Raw genomic sequence first — 15,887 nt, 5'->3', positions numbered from 1 at the left:
ACACTAAGCCCTCAATACATTAATATATGTTAGCAGGCCCCTGACACCTTAGCGGTGTGGTGTGTATGCACGCAAATACAATAAATAAATAAATAAACAAACAAACAAATAAATAAATAAATAATGGCATGTGTGGGTAGATAGCCTAGGGGACAACCTTGGGGTCATCCTCAGACATTGTCCAACTTGCTTTGTGAGGCAGAATCTCTCACTGGTCTAGGATTCGCTGATTAGACCAAGCTGGGTGGTTGGTGAGCCCCAGGGACCCACCTATCTCTGCCTTCCCAGGACTGAGATTATAAGCATGCACCACCATGCCCAGCTTTTTTTCTTTAAAAATGTAGGTTCTGGGTATTGAACTCAGGTCCCCATCCTTGCACAGGCAACACTTTATCCACTAAACTCTGACCCCACCCCATGGCAATCTTATTAAGAACAGACACTCAGTGCTTTAAAATCTGAATTAGACAGTTTGTATTCTAAAACACACACAAATCTGTACCAATTAAATACAATAAACTTGAAAGGGAATATAAATTACAGCTTCTCTTTTTGTTTTTAACAGGAGATAGTGAAACACTACAGTCAGCTCACTATACACACAAAACAGCAGCTTTTCAATAAAATCTCCCGTATGGCCCTCACCAATGCTAAGGATTTAACAAAAGTACAGCAGGCCGCACACATGCCTCCCTTTCTCTCACAACACACATGTAGCTGTACACGGAGGTCCACTGCACAGGCATCTGCAGAATAAGTACATAAAATATTTTTGTAAAAATTTCCACACGCAATCCTACAATGTCTCTGCTTGCAGGAGAGTTTGAAAATGAAAAATACGACGACGGAGTGGTCCATATCCAATCCCCCTTCAATCGAGGTGACGTGCAAACCTATGAATTTGATAGCTCGGTCCGTCTTGTCATCATTTTCTGGAAGCAAGCAACATGGCAAAACCACACCACGATGGAATTTTCCAATCTGAAACAAAGTGATAATGAGAAGCCCTAAACCAAGACTCCTCCCCCAGCGCCCCTCCTCCACTCTTGGTACAGCTTTGGGTTTGCTTGTTGTAATACTGCCCTGTGCATTCCGCCTGCTTAGTTGGGCTAAACAGGGTATAGGAAAGCTAGGCTAGAGCAGGAGCCCCAGCCATTGTCAACGGTCAATATCAAGTCAGCAGGTATCAGGCTAGGTGGAAGACCAAAGGTTATAGCTGTGAGATTTCTCAGTGTGCTTAGGAAATGGGACAGGGGACAGGACAGCACATGGCTGGGTAGCCAAGGGTAGTATGGCACCAGACTGGAAGTGAGATTATATACTCACACAAAACAGAGTGGACAGCAAAGACGTTCAGTCTCATAGGAGTTCTTTGGTTATAAAGAACAGCGCCGGCAACCGTCTCTATAAAGAGGGATTAAGAACCTCATTCTTAGATAATAAAATAGGTTTTTTTTTTCATCTGCTCGTGTCAAAGCAGTCATCAGGTCGCTTTGTAACAAAGTCCAGTACCTTGTGATTTTTGACAAATCACTTATCTGCATTTCAATGTGCAGATATGTCTCTGAACAGACATACCATAGATACACAATTCACATACATAATATATATTATTTATAAAAAGACAAATCAGAGCATTGACTCCAGAGTCTGCAGTAAGAACTGATTAAAAATGTACAAGAATAAAGTTTGAGTCTGTGGAGGTCTTTACACAGTGGGGGCATGTAGGAAGTGCAAACGACAATACTGCCACACAGGTAAGCAGAGATTTCAGTTCTCTTCCTTTCTGGAAAGAGCAGAGGCTGTGATTCGCCATGGGACAAAGTGCTGCTTCTCCCACTGGGGAGGGGAGGTGCCAGGCTCCCCCAGTGCTGGTCTGAGGTCGTGCTGAGTCACAGCTGTCCCGTGCTGGGTCACACAGGGGGCGTGTACTGTCCCAGGGCAGGAGTGGGGAGGCTGCCGAGCTGTGGCCTGCAGATGCATGGCTGTCTCCTACCATGTGGCCATGGTATCCTGGAATACAGAGGATGATGAGCCCAAGCTCCTTGTCCCCATTTCCCTACCCCAACACAGGGCCATCCTCTCAGGGGCTTTCTGACTGAATTTATTATGGAATCTCAGAATCAGGAGAAGCATCTGTAGGAAGTGATCCATGTTCTCAGTAATTTCATCACTTAAACAACAACAACAAAACATTTAGAAAAAAAAAAGGTTCCCAACTAGACTTTTGGTTTTCTTTTATATCACTTAAGTACTTGAGAGTTGATTTTTTTTTTCCTCCCAAGACAGGGTTTCTCTCTGTAACAGCCCTAGCTGTCCTGGAACTAGCTCTGTAGACCAGGCTGGCATCAAGCTCACAGAGATCCACCTGCCTCTGCCTCCCAATTACTAGGATTAAATACGTGTGCCGCCACCACGTAAGTACTTGGAGTTGGACCTAGGACCTCATGCATGCTCAGTAAACACTATGCCATCAAGCTACACTCTCGGCCTTTTAAACAGCTGTTGTTATATATGTGTATTTATGATATATGTGTACACACATGTGTACTTCATGTGCCTATGCATGATGAAGCCAGAGAATACCGAGTGTCTTATTCTATCACTCTGATTTATTCCTCCCCCGCCCCCCACAAGTCTTAACAGGTGAATCTGAAATCAATTCAGACAGGCCAGTTAGCCAGCAATTCTAGGACCTGCGTGTCTCTGCCCCTCAATATTAGGATTATAGACATATACAGCCATGCCTAGCTTTTATATGGGTTCTGGGGACTCAAGCTCCAACACTTACGCTAGCATATCTAGTATTTATTTTTTGTACTCTCTGAGCCTTGTCTCCAGCTCTTCAATAGACTCATGTTGTCAAAACAACTTAGTAAGATTAGTATACAAACAGGGGTTGTAAGCCGGGCGCTGGTGGCGCACGCCTTTAATCCCAGCACTTGGGAGGCAGAGGCAGGTGGATCTTTGTGAGTTCGAGACCAGCCTGGTCTACAAGAGCTAGTTCCAGGACAGGCTCCAAAGCCACAGAGAAACCCTGTCTCGAAAAAACAAACAAACAAACAAACAAAAACAACAACAACAACAAAAAACAAAAAACCCCCAAAAAACCAAAAAACAGGGGTTGTAGCTCATGGGTAGAGCAGCTGCCAAGCATTCAAGAGGTTCTAGACCCAGGTCACACTGCAATCATAACCAACTCCAACATAGCAAAAACCCTAGTGTCAAATACTTTTTGTCTTTTGTGTGGTATTTGCACATGCACTTGTACACAGGTGTGTGTGGAGGCAAGAGTTCAGTGTCCGGTGTTCCTCAGTAGAATTTCACCCTATTTATTGAGACCTGGAACTCATTATGTAGACCCGGCTGGCCTCCAGTTCACAGGAGCGATGCTGCCTCTGTCTCCAGAGTGCTGGAATTACAGGTATGCTCCTCAGGTCCGACCTGGTAAGTAGGCACTGGGTTTCCAAAGTCAATTCCTTATGTGTATGCAGTAGGCATTTTTACCAGCTGAGCCATCTCCTCAGACACACAGAATTCTTTCTGAAGAAAAAGAATGGCCAGTCAAGTGTGGTAGAATGTACTTTTAGTTCTAGAGCTTGGGAGCAGGAGAGGGTGGATCTCTTTGTGAGCTGGAGGCCAACCAGATCAATGTAGTGAGTTCCAAGACAGCTGGGAGAGAGACCCTATCGAGAGACAGAGAGAGGAGGGGAGGGGAAGAGAGGGAGAGAGAGGAAGAGAGAGAGGTCTTCAGCAAGGATTCAATTTCTCAATTTTCAATTTTCTGAGATGTTTCACAATGAAACTCTTCCTTCTTGTTGTGTTCTGATCCATTGGGGCAATGAAACAGCAAAGACTACATCCCCTATTTCCTTTTCAACAGCCCAGGCTTCTCACAATGGGACCTTGGACATCCAATCTCTTTGGATGTTACCCCTGGGGTCTGAGCAAACTTTATTCCCCTGCCCCAACCCTTTCGAAGCAGAGCCTTGTGGGTGGAGCAGTTCCTGAGGGTTTCATCTGGCTTCTCCATAGTCCTCTAGTGAGTATTTAGGATTGAGAAGAAAATCCAATTCAGATCTAACAAACTGAGCAAAACAAACCAGGCTGGTGATGCAGCACAGCTGGTAGAGGGATCACCTAGCTCGCATGAAGCCCTGGGTTCCATCTCTAGCATAGTGTAAACGGTAGGTGGTCGTGCATGCCCGTAATCCCAGCATGGGACAGGTGGAGGCAGGACAATGAGAAGTGTGAGGTCATCTTTGCATCCAAGGAATTAAAGACCAGCCTGGGCTAGAGACCCTGTCTCAAAAACAGTACAAAACAAAACAAAGAAACACAACAACAACAAATGAAACCTAGAAGAAGAAAAAAATCAGACGGGCTTTAAGATCAGTGTGAAGGACAGGAGGACTTGGTGCAAAGTCACACCGGCTAGCAGTAACAAAGATGAACAATGAGCTTCTCCATCTATGTTCCCTGCTACTAGCATTCTTACACATGGGAAGACCTTTCTGGACTTTAACAGACTTCCCTTACCCAGGATAGGGTTTCTAGATTATACTCTAGCATTCTGGAGGCAGAGTCAGACAGTCTCTGAACTTCAGGCCAGTAGGAGCAACAGAATTGCTGAGTGCACTGTTTGGAGCATTGCTCCAGAAGGCACAGAGAAAAGCACTGACAGGCACAGGGTCTCAGCCAAACCAGGAGTGGCACCATGGGTGTGGCTGTCCTATCTTCCCTCACCAGGCATCAGTGCCTCTCTCCTGTCTGGCAAACTGTTTTGCTGAGGCTGTAGTTTTACACAGGCGTGGGATGAAAAAGGAAATGTGAGTGGGAAGAGTGGCCTTAGGAACAGAATGCTTAGCAGCTGAAAATCTATCGCTGTAATCTACTTTTCCTTAAGGAAACCCAGTTAGCTCTAGTATGAAAATTAAACAATGCTGAAATCATCCAAAGCCCAAAGTTCAACTAACTGCTCTGGAAGCAGTGCCTTTCCACCTAAGGGGACCAAGGTTTAAAAGGCCAGTTCCACTCTGAAAACTGGTGGGTTTTCATTCATATTGTAACATCTCTGAAAGTGTGTGTTTCTCGCAGTTACTGATAATGTTTTCTGGGACACAACTCAAAGTCTTGAACATCCCTGAACTATACTAATCCAGCCCACTGTTCTCTTGTGAGTGTGTGTGTGTGTGTGTGTGTGTGTGTGTGTATGTATGTACATGCACACCAATGAATGCCACATGGAAGGTGACGTCATGTGTCTTACTCTATCCCTACCCTTGACCTCATTTTGTTTGCTTGTTTTGTGACAGGATCTTATTATGTAGCCTGGCTGTCCTGGAACTTCATATGTAAATCAGGCTGCCCTTGAATTTATGGAGTTCCACTTGTCTCTGCCTCCAGAGCGCTGAGATTATGACATGTAGCTAACCACCTTAATTTTTGAGACAGGACCTCAGTGAACTAGGAACTTGATGTTTTGACCAGCCAGCAAGACCCCATGATCCATCTCTCTGTTCAACATCGCTGTGAAGAACTGGAGCTACAGAGGAAAACCACTCTGCTTGGCTTTCCCATGGGTGCTGCACACCTGAACTCAGGTCCTCAGGATCCAATACTAATGGAGACTGTGACAGCCAAAGGAATCACAGAAGTGATGAACTATGGTAGATGCTACCAGATTGTCTTGAGTTAACCAATAAGCACCCGAGGGACCAAACATGAAGATTACCTCTCGAGTCTGACACAGCCCATCCGCCAACCAACCATTTTCCAATTAAAAAACAACAGTAACAACAAAACCCAACAGCTATGGCTCTGCTTTGGTTCCCAAATCAGAGCTGTGGTCACACAGCAGGCGAGCAGGACAAGTTGGGAGCTTGCTCTGCAGTGGACCCATCTTCCGAATCACCGAGGTCAGATGAAGCTCTCCTGTGAATCTCACTGTGGTGGCCAGCTTTGGTGAGTTGGTGGCCAGTAAGCTGAGTTCACTGGGAACCCAAAGGGCCACCTCTGGGAATGGTTACCTGCTCTTTATCTATCTTGGAATGCAGCTGGTCAGCATCCGGGGGTCCATCTGGGACACTTTCATGGTCTGTTTCATCTGGTAGATCCGTTCTACCAGAGGGCTCTCCAACAGAGTAACCTGTCAAACCATCGAAGTCTCTGCCATCAGACACACCCATGAACTCTGTGAAGGAATGATCCTCTAGTATGTTTGTAGTGTGTTCTACAGTCACCTCTCCTGGGCAGAATTCTCTGGCTAGTTGGCCATTTTTGCTGGGGCCAGCATCCAGTTCTGAACATGAGGCAGTCCTGCATGGCATTCTGGAATTTATCTCAGGGATGCTCTGGGGTGAAGCATTCCCCTTGGGTAAGGCACTGTTTTCCTCGCATGGCACGGTGATTGTCTGATCCTTCCCCAAGCCTCTTTCTACTTCGGTAGGCTCTTTATTTGAAGCTGGTCTGAAGTCAGGCATAAGTGCTGGTCCAGAGTGCTCACTACACTCAGAATCCTTTGCAGAGATGGCTAGCTGGTCCGAGCTGTCGCTGGAAGGGACGGCCATGTCAGACAGAGTGGCATTGGAGGCACTATGGGAGAAGTAGCCACTGGTGAGGCTGCTGGTGGTTGGGCTCCGAGACACCGCTTTCTCCAAGACACTTGAGTCTGTCAGGCCCGCTTTAGAAGACCACTCCCTGTTCTCCAAGCTGGCGTTGTAAACACTGAAGTCAGCAAACTCCACGGGCACATAAGGCTGTGGGTGCATCAGCTTCCTGTTAATAGCTTCCAGCTCATTTTCCTCCTCTTCGGAGTCCTTCAGAAAGGAAGCCAAAGCCAGTTGTTAGCTCCTTATAGCAACTGTCTGATTGAGACATACATTCCCATCCCCATGATCCTTCCCTCCCTCCCTTTATTCCATGTTTTTCATATCATTGAGACTGGCCTTGACTGCTCAATCCTCCTCCCTCAACCTCAGGGAGCAGAGAACTATGGGTATGGATCCCCCACCAGACCCAGCCTCTCTTTCTTAAGTATATTCAAATCTTGTCATCTATGGCCGTAAGTATCTTATTCTCAGAGACTTGTGAATATAAACCCACTGTTGCCTAGCAGGAATATGCATTTATTTCTTCTGCGTCTATTCAATGCTCATTGGAAGGCCATCTGCCTCTGGTTTAAGGAAAGGAACTGGACGGAAGGCAAATGTTTGCTGTGTCATTTCCCCCTCTCAGTCAGTGAGCAGAGGCATAGTCTGCCTGGGCAGAGGAGTGAGCTCCTTTGTTTGGTCTGACAATCTTTAATCCATGGATGCAGAGTGCAGGAGATTCAGGCCCTCTGGGGAAGTTTCTGAACTCAATTATGAGGTCTGTGCAAAGCTCAGAACCCTGCACTCAGTATTTCACTAAATGCTGTGACACAGAAACATGCTAACAGTTCAATTACTGATTTCCTGGGTCTGTGAGAAGCAGAGAGAGGCTTGGCTAGAAAGCAAGGGAGGCAGGGAGTGAATGCAAGAGAATTCTCCAGCATTGAGTAGTTTGGGAACTGGCAAAGATAGTCAGAACACAAAAGGGAGTACAACTCAGTCTCTGTCCAACAAATGATACATTTATTTTGTTTTTAAAATTCTGTAAGTATTTAAATTTGTTTGTCTATTTATTTTATATATGTGAGTGTTATGTATGTCTGCAAGTACATCCGTGTACCATGTGAGTGCCTGACGCCTGAGCAGGTCAGAAGAGGGCACTGAAGAACTATCCGGCAAGCTCCCCTTGCATGCCTTCTGCTGTCCTGAGGGTTGGGAACACAGATGCTGAGAAGGGACATGGTCCCTCCTTCAGTAAGGTATACCTGTGAGTCCTTATTCCAAGACTAGTCCTGAGCTCCACTAACTTAGAAATCACAGAAGCAGCTTTATTTTCCCCGTTACCCAAAACAACTGTAGAAACCCAGATGCAAACATCTGCCTTCCTCACTAAGGATGCATAGGGGGTGGGTATATTATTTAGATGAGAAAAAGGGGAGGTCACCAAAATGTGGTAGGTGGCTATTCAAATACAGATATAAATTTCATCTGTTGAATTTTATAGTAATATTTTCTTTTGTATCTCATAAACATATGAGATTTAAATACCCCCAAATATAGTTGATTAGGACTGGGGGCATAGTTCAGCTGGTATCGTCCCTGCCTAGCATGTGTCTGATCTCCAGCACTGCATAAACCAGGTGTGGTGGCACAGGCTTAGACTCAAGCACTCAGAAGTTCGGAGCTGGAAGATCAGAAGTTAAAGGTCATCTTCAGCTACATAGTGACTCTGAGACCAGCCTGGGCTACATAGTGACTCTGAAAACAGTCTGGGCTATATAGTGACTTTGAGACCAGTCTGGGCTATATAGCGACTTTGAGATCAGCCTGGGCTACATAGTGACTTTGAGACCAGCCCGGTCTAAATAGTGACACTGAGGCCAGCCTGGGCGACATAGTGACTTCATAGTGACTTTGAGGTCAGCCTGGGCTACATAAGACTCTGGCTTAATTTTAAAAAAAAGTGTTTTTTTTTTTGTCACTTCAACTTAAAAGTTAATTTTCAAAGTTTTAAACTGTTTAACTGAGAACTGGAGGCACATTTGTTGGCACATGATTAGGGCATGCAAGGTTCAATCCTTACAACTCTTCCAAAGTGTGTGTGTGGGAGAGTATAAATTAGTTGAAGAAATCAGCAACCTCAATTCCTTGGCTACCAAAAGGTAAGTATCAAATACCAATGGGTGGCAAAGATTTTGAAATTAACAAAACAAAATCCTTTGTATCTTTTGAGCCGGGTTTCCCTGTGCAGCCCTGGGTGGCTTGCAAGTTGCTACATAAACCAGGCTGGCCTTGACTCACAGAGATCAGCCTCCCTCTACTTCCCCAGGGAGGAGAGTAAAGGTACGTGCCATCAGGTTCAGTTAGGCTACAAGTGCTCTTGTATCCTAATCTTAAGATGCTTTTAAATTAACTAACTCTTGGGCTAGAGAGATGACTCAGAGGTTAAGAGAACTGACTGCTGTTCTGGAGGTCCTGAGTTCAATTCCCAGCAACCACATGATGGCTCACACCCATCTATAATGAGATCCGGTGCCCAGAATATAATAAAAAAAAAAAAGAAAGTTAAAAAAAATTAACTAAGGGGCTGGAGAGATGGCTTAGTGGTTAAGAGCACTGGCTGCTCTTCCAGAGGTTCTGAGTTCAATTCCCAGCAACCACACGGCTCACAGTCAGCTGTAGTAAGATCTGGTGCCCTCTTCTGGCCTGCAGGCATACACACAGACAGAACATGGTATACATAATGAATAAATAAATATTTTTTTAAAAATTAACTAACTCTTTTCTTTTCAAGTAGGGTAGTGAGATGGCCCAGTGGGTAAATGTGCTCACCACCAAGCTGGTGGACCCGAGTTCAATCCCCAGGACTCACAAGGTGAAAATAGATAACCAATTCCTACATGTTGTCCTCTAACCTCTACACAAGTGCTGTGGCGTGTGCACATCCACACATATGCATGCATGTACAACTAAATAAATGTAATAAAATTGTATTTTAAAAGCTGGGAGGGGGCAGTGCTGCAGTTTGAATGAGAATGGCTCCCAAAGGCTCCTATGATTGACTACTTGGTCCTCAGTTGGTGGAACTGCTTGGGAAGAGCTGTGGGTGTGGTTTTGTGGAGGAGGTGGGTCACCAGGGGCCATCTTAAGGTCCGAGACTTAAGCTCTGAGCTCTTCCTGCCATTTATCTTCACGCTGCCATCTCTCTAAACTGCCAGCCCAGTTACATGCTTTCTTTCCTAAGTTGCTTTGGTCATGGCAAGAGAAAAGTAACTAAAAGTAACTAATGCAGCCTGGGAGGAATGTAGCTCTCTTGGTAAAGGACTCACCTGCACATGCAAGGCACTACCATTAGGAAAAGAAAGGGAAGGATTCCCACCCCCTGGGCAAATGGATGGGTTGGGATGGGATGGGATGTTCTGTGTGGTGGTCAAAGAACAGAGCCCGAACAGACTAACGGTCTTGTTTATTAGCCCTTTCCTGTATTTTTAGATTCTGGATTCATCATATTTAGACTGAAAATTGAATTTCAAGTTTTACTCTTCTTTATTTGTTTAATTTAAGCTAGCAAAAATAATGCAATTCTCTAAGCCAAAGTGTAGCCAGTACAATTAGCCACTAACAAATGATTTATTGTGCAAGGAGAGGCAATTCCCAGCCAAGGATTAGCGGCTTGAGGACTTTCATCTTTCTGAAATACCGTTTGCTGGATGGCATAAGCAGCCATTATTTTAATGAGTAGAAATGTATCAAACTCATTAAGATAAGGATTATTCCTAAAGGATGAGAGTGACCCAGGGAAACCTGAGAATCCATGGACTCTAGGGGAAGAAGTTCAACTAGGAAACAGGCTAAAGACAGAAGAATTACATATGCCAGAAAACAAACCCAAAAACCTCAGTAGGGATTAAATGGTTTACAACATTTAAGAAAGATTGAAAGTTTGCTGAAGAAATGCTTTCAAGAAGGAAAAAGAAAAGAGTTTTCTGGCTTATAATGCATGTTGGGGTACTTTAGTTAGACGGGATATACCAAAGTGTCAGAATCATGAGGGACACTGAACTGGACCTGCCTACAAATGAATTAAAAGCAAAAGAGGTTACAACCCAACCTAAATGTGGAGCACGGAGTCCAAACTCTCAGACTTCTCTGTAGTTACTGCACTTGAGATTTGATATATTTCCTATTTAACTTGTAAAGGTGATTATTTCTCTATAGATAAAATGCTCTAATTAAAAATAAAGGAGGGAGGGGGACTAAGCCCATTATTGAAGCAGTGACTCTCAGTAGGGGGTGTCACTCACACAGTGGATGCAATTTCTGTTATCACTACAATCAGGTTATGGAGGTTTGTCAGAAATGGCTCAAGTTCAGGGCTGCCTGCCAGGGCTCCCAGCATGCCTATGAAGGTCCCAGGGCCTGAAGGCAGAACACTGAACTTCACTCAGTTATGAAGACTGTAGGTCTGTGTCTTTAGTCTCGGTAACTGTGTGACTTGGGGCAAATTGCTCTATCATTCCCGAACTCTGTTTCTTCAGTGAGATGAGAGGAAACCATATGTTGCCTGTGCAAAACCAGAGAGGGGTATTGAGGATACAGGGGGAAGGGACTGACTTTCTTACTGTTATTCTCTGTGTGTCATGACATTAAAAAAAAAAAAAGACAAGTTCGGGATGGAGAGATGGCTCAGTGGTTAAGATCACTGGCTGCTCTTTCAGAGGTCCTGAGTTCAATCTCCAGCAACCACATAGTGGCTCACAACCACCCATAATGAGATCTGGTGCCCTCTTCTGACCTGCAGGCATACATGGAGGCAGAACACTGCATACATAATAGTAATAGTAATAGTAATAATAATAATAATAATAGCTGGGCGGTGGTGGTGCACGCCTTTAATCCCAGCACTCGGGAGGCAGAGGCAGGCGGATCTCTGTGAGTTCGAGGCCAGCCTCATCTACAAGAGCTAGTTCCAGGACAGGAACCAAAAGCTACGGAGAAACCCTGTCTTGAAAATTCCAAATAATAATAATAACAACAATAATAATAATAATAATGACAAGTTCAAAGCTGGTCATACTGATGCACATGTCTTAACACAGCTACTTGGGAAGCTGAGGCAAGAGGATTGCAAGTTAGAGGCCTTCCTGGGCTATACAGTGAGACCAAAGCCAGCCTGGAAAACTTAGCAAGACCTTATTTCAAAATAATAAAAAATAAAGGGCAGGGCCGGGCGATGGTGGAGCACGCCTTTAATCCTAGCACTCGGGAGGCAGAGGCAGGCGGATCTCTGTGAGTTCGAGACCAGCCTGGTCTACAGAGCTAGTTCCAGGACAAGCTCCAAAGCCACAGAGAAACCCTGTCTCGAAAAACCAAAAAATAAAATAAAATAAAATAAATAAATAAATAAATAAAATAAAGGGCAGGGATATGATTCAGTAACAGACAGCTTGCCTGACACAGCCCTGGGTCTGATACCCTGTACCACAATAAGGGATAAAAATAATGTGATGCTGTTTTTTTTTTATAAATCTTATTTATACAGGTTGAGGCACACACCTGCATATCTTTTTAAGTGATCAGACATCCAAGTTACAAGAGTCAAACATAGCCAGCTATGGTGGCACAAGCCTACAATCCTACACTCAAGGGGCCAAAGTAGGAGGATTGTGAGTTCAAGGTCATTATGGGCTCCATAGTAAGACCCTGTTTCAAAAAAACCAAAGAAACCAAACAAAACAACAGAGGAAGGAAATAGCTTGTGTCCATTTCTAAGATGGGAAATAAAATGAAAATTTCCCAAAGAAAATAAAAACCTCAGCTCAAACAAGCAAGGCACTCAGACTTTACCAAAACACCCCAGAAAATTGGCAAACAGAACAAAGTAGTGGAACAGCCCAGAGACAGTGCATGCACAGCAGCTTCTCCACGGACAGCAGAGGCAGCTTTCTCAAGTCAGATCCCAGCAACAGAAAACTCTGCGCAGCATCCACACGTGATGCATTTGGTCACATGGAGATGAGGGCTGCTTGAGGTATCTTGGGTCAAGAGAATCTGGGGCCACCCTCCACTCTGCCTGCTGGGATGGGCTTTCTTTTAAGTTGGTTAAAGGAAAGTCAGGGAAGTAACCATGGCAAGCTGTGTGAACTGCACATCTGCATGAACCACACATCTGTGGGAACCGCACATCTGTGGGAACCACACATCTGTGGGAACCGCACATCTGTGGGAACTGCACCTCTATGTGCCAGGCAGTACCAGAAGGAGCACCTGGCAGTCTCTGGTGGGTGCTGGACCAAAATAAACGCTTTTAATTTTGTGTCTCTACAACCCAGGGGTGAGAGTCCTGTCAGCCCACAGACAGACCCAGGCAGACACACAGCCAGACAGCCTGAGGGTAAAGGCAGAGCCATCGGCTCTTTGAGTGCACCCAGCAGTTCTTAGTAAGACAGTGGACAGTGAGGTAAGTGGGGACGGCTCTTTGAGACCCATGGTGGAGAAGGAGCAGTCTCTCGCATGGACCCTCTGTGCCATCAGAAGCTGGGACAGATGAACAGAACTCGGAAGCGGGTGTGTAAGGAAGGGTATGCCTTTTCTTCCTCTCCTGTGTTAGCAGAGGAGGCACTGCTTTATGACCCAGGCAGCAGCTGAGCATGCAGATGAGAGGGCCGCCGTAGGACCTGCTGAAGATGCAGTTAGTGTTTGCACAGTGTGGCCACGGCTAATGGATCTTACACTGATGCCCCATGAAAGGGTCTGACCCTGCTTAGCTGGGAGACTCCTCGCACAGCTCAACATAGCAGCTTACAGGCAGCAGTGGACATCAAACAGCCTCTGTTGCCCCAGGCTGGTGTCCCATCCAGTCCCCACCCCAGGCTAGGAAGCCACAGCAGAGTAAAAGCAGAGTTTCCAGGTTTACAAACCTTCAGGTTTAAAAAAAAATATTGGTTTTAAATTGAGGTATAACTTATAATCAAAAGTACCAGGGATAATGGTACTTTAAAAATGGACATTTCAAATGTTTTGTTTTTATTAATTTACTTGGAGACAGGAGCTGGCTCTACAGTCCAGGCTGGCCTTGAACTTTCCACCTCAGGTGTGAGCTGTCCCTTCCAGTCCTTTGAAAATCACTCTAAAAGTCAGGCTGAGAACAAGCAAGTTGGACTGTATTTTGCCAGGTAGGTAACAAAAGCTACGGGACCTGGAGCGATGAGGATGTGGCTGATGACGATGGCAACAGAGCGGCTACAAGCTACACAGTTATCTTGGTAGCAGCAACACAAGAAGCTTTCAAACACACCCACAGCTAAGTGCAGGATTACTTACGCCAAGTAAATGCAATTCCTCTAGGTAGATTAACTTCAGAATCTGGGCAGTACGCACAGACATATCGGAGAGATTTTTGGTATTAGTTCAACTGATTGTGTTACGCTTTCCTTTAAAATGACCAGAGCCCTCAAAGGTGCCTTCCCCCCGTTAGCTAAGGAAACTTAACTGATGTAAAAACAAGCTAAATAAACATTTAGAGGAAAATCACAGGTCAAGGTTACATTCATGCAAAACGTCATTTTCAAGAGTCACATTTCCGTGTAGAGGCAAGGCTCCACACGTCTTAATTTCTTTGACAGCATTTGGAAGGCAGATTGCAAAAGGGTTTCCAACCCACCACCAGGCAATATGACGGAAACATTTCAGAACTTACAATCTTCTCCTCAGGTTTGCTATTGTGTTCTACTGGCATGCTGCTGCCATTGCTTCCTGGGGGTACAATGCAGCCAGGGTTATGTGCCTGAGATGGAGACATGCTCTGCAAAGGTTAAGACACACAGATGCATCACACACAAGAGACGATCACAGCCAAAATATCTACTAAGTACATGCATGTTAGAAAGAGCAACGACACCACTGTCATTACATGTGAGTAACGCGGCAGCCAATGTTACGGATCAGAGTTAAACTACTGGTGAAATAGGACCAGAACGCACATCTTCTGCGGCAAGACACGTCATTAGTTTTATCAACAAGTAAATACATAAAGGCCCGTTGAGTTTTCAAATATCTACCGGGCATCACTTTTCTCTCTTGAAAGATATAAAGGACTGAAACACCGTTGATGCAGAGAAGTAAAACTGTGGCAGTAATCATCAAAACTTTCTGCCACCACCCGGCATGCTTGAGAGAAAGGCTTCTGAGAATGGGCTCCACAGAGTGACGTAACCCATGCATGTCTGCATGCAGCGTCCAACACGTGACTGCAAACCACTGTTCTCTGAAGGCAGCACCGTTCTGTTCGGTTTGGCACAGGACAGAGAAGTCAAACATTTACCTCTTGGCTTAGGAGAGGTCTCGCTTCAAGGGCTATCCTTTTCTTATGCTCCTCTTTTACAGGCATTAAGGGTTTGAAAAACTTTGGTGGCTGAGGAGAGAACGCTTTAAAAGGGCTGACTGTTAAGGCATGTGGATTCTCGGATGGATAACCTGAGGAATACAAAAAGAACAAGAATTTATAGATAGCTGAGCATGGTCAGAGGCGCACAGGAAGCCAGGCCATACCCGAGTGTTGGTCCCCAGCTCAAGGATGCATGGAGAAGTGATGGGATCACAATGGTGTCAGCCTCATCAAGGGAGATGCACACTGATGAGAACAGACGAATGGACCAAGCTCGAGGAAGTAGGGTTACAGGGTGGGGAGTGGGGTATGCCTCAGAAGGGTATGGTTTCTGGCTCCTAGTTTTTCTTCTCTCCCTTGTTTCTTAGAGTGAGAAGTAGCACCATCACAGACTACTCCTGCTCTGATGCTCTGCTCTTCCCTGTTTTAAAGCATGAAGCAAGGTGGTCCTGGAGCAAAACCTTCGAAACCATGAGCCCAAAGAAACCTTCTTTCCTTAAGTTAGTTTTTCTTAGGTAGCTTGTCACAGCAATGGAAAGTTAATACCCCCATCAGATATATATTCATATATATCTGATATAAAAGCAAAAATAATATGCCAGTACTTAGTCCAGCATTCCAATGGATGGAGGCAAGAACAGGGATAAATTAAGCTAGCGAGACAGCTCAGTAGTCAAAAGTGCTTGCCATTAAACCGCTCACCCAAATTCAATCCCTGGGACCCCCATGGTGGAAAGAGAGAGTTGATTCCCCCAAGTTTTCCTGAGATGCGTGTGCTACACTCCCACTCCCAACTCGTGCAATACAAGGAAATAAATGTAATAACAGTAAAATAGAATAAAATTAAGTCTATGAAGTTACAAAAATTATTAAAGGGCTGATCAGTGAGAAAATGAGAAATAAAAACTTCA

The 15,887-nt window shown here is 45.0% G+C and overlaps 1 protein-coding gene across 10 annotated transcripts in view; it reads right to left on the bottom strand.

Moving 5' to 3' along the window:
* Positions 1-450: 450 nt before the first annotated feature.
* Kif13a (kinesin family member 13A) overlaps positions 451-15,887 on the bottom strand; it is a 181,235-nt gene continuing 165,798 nt past the window's right edge. For 4 of the 10 annotated variants that reach the window (XM_075969741.1, XM_075969742.1, XM_075969745.1 and 1 more), the window contains 5 exons: positions 14,914-15,065; positions 14,290-14,394; positions 13,914-13,955; positions 6,030-6,818; positions 451-2,013 (listed from right to left, as the gene is read on the bottom strand). In XM_075969741.1, coding sequence (XP_075825856.1) covers positions 1,993-2,013; positions 6,030-6,818; positions 13,914-13,955; positions 14,290-14,394; positions 14,914-15,065 — 1,109 coding nt within the window. In that variant the 3' untranslated portion in view covers positions 451-1,992. The remainder of the gene's footprint in view (positions 2,014-6,029; positions 6,819-13,913; positions 13,956-14,289; positions 14,395-14,913; positions 15,066-15,887) is intronic. The other 6 variants (XM_075969746.1, XM_075969751.1, XM_075969752.1 and 3 more) reach the window with 3 other exon arrangements.

This window comes from Microtus pennsylvanicus, chromosome 4 (assembly GCF_037038515.1).
Source record: "Microtus pennsylvanicus isolate mMicPen1 chromosome 4, mMicPen1.hap1, whole genome shotgun sequence".
NCBI lineage: Eukaryota > Metazoa > Chordata > Mammalia > Rodentia > Cricetidae > Microtus > Microtus pennsylvanicus.
Note: the sequence above shows the minus strand (reverse complement) of the source record. Positions and strands in the feature narration are given on the sequence as shown.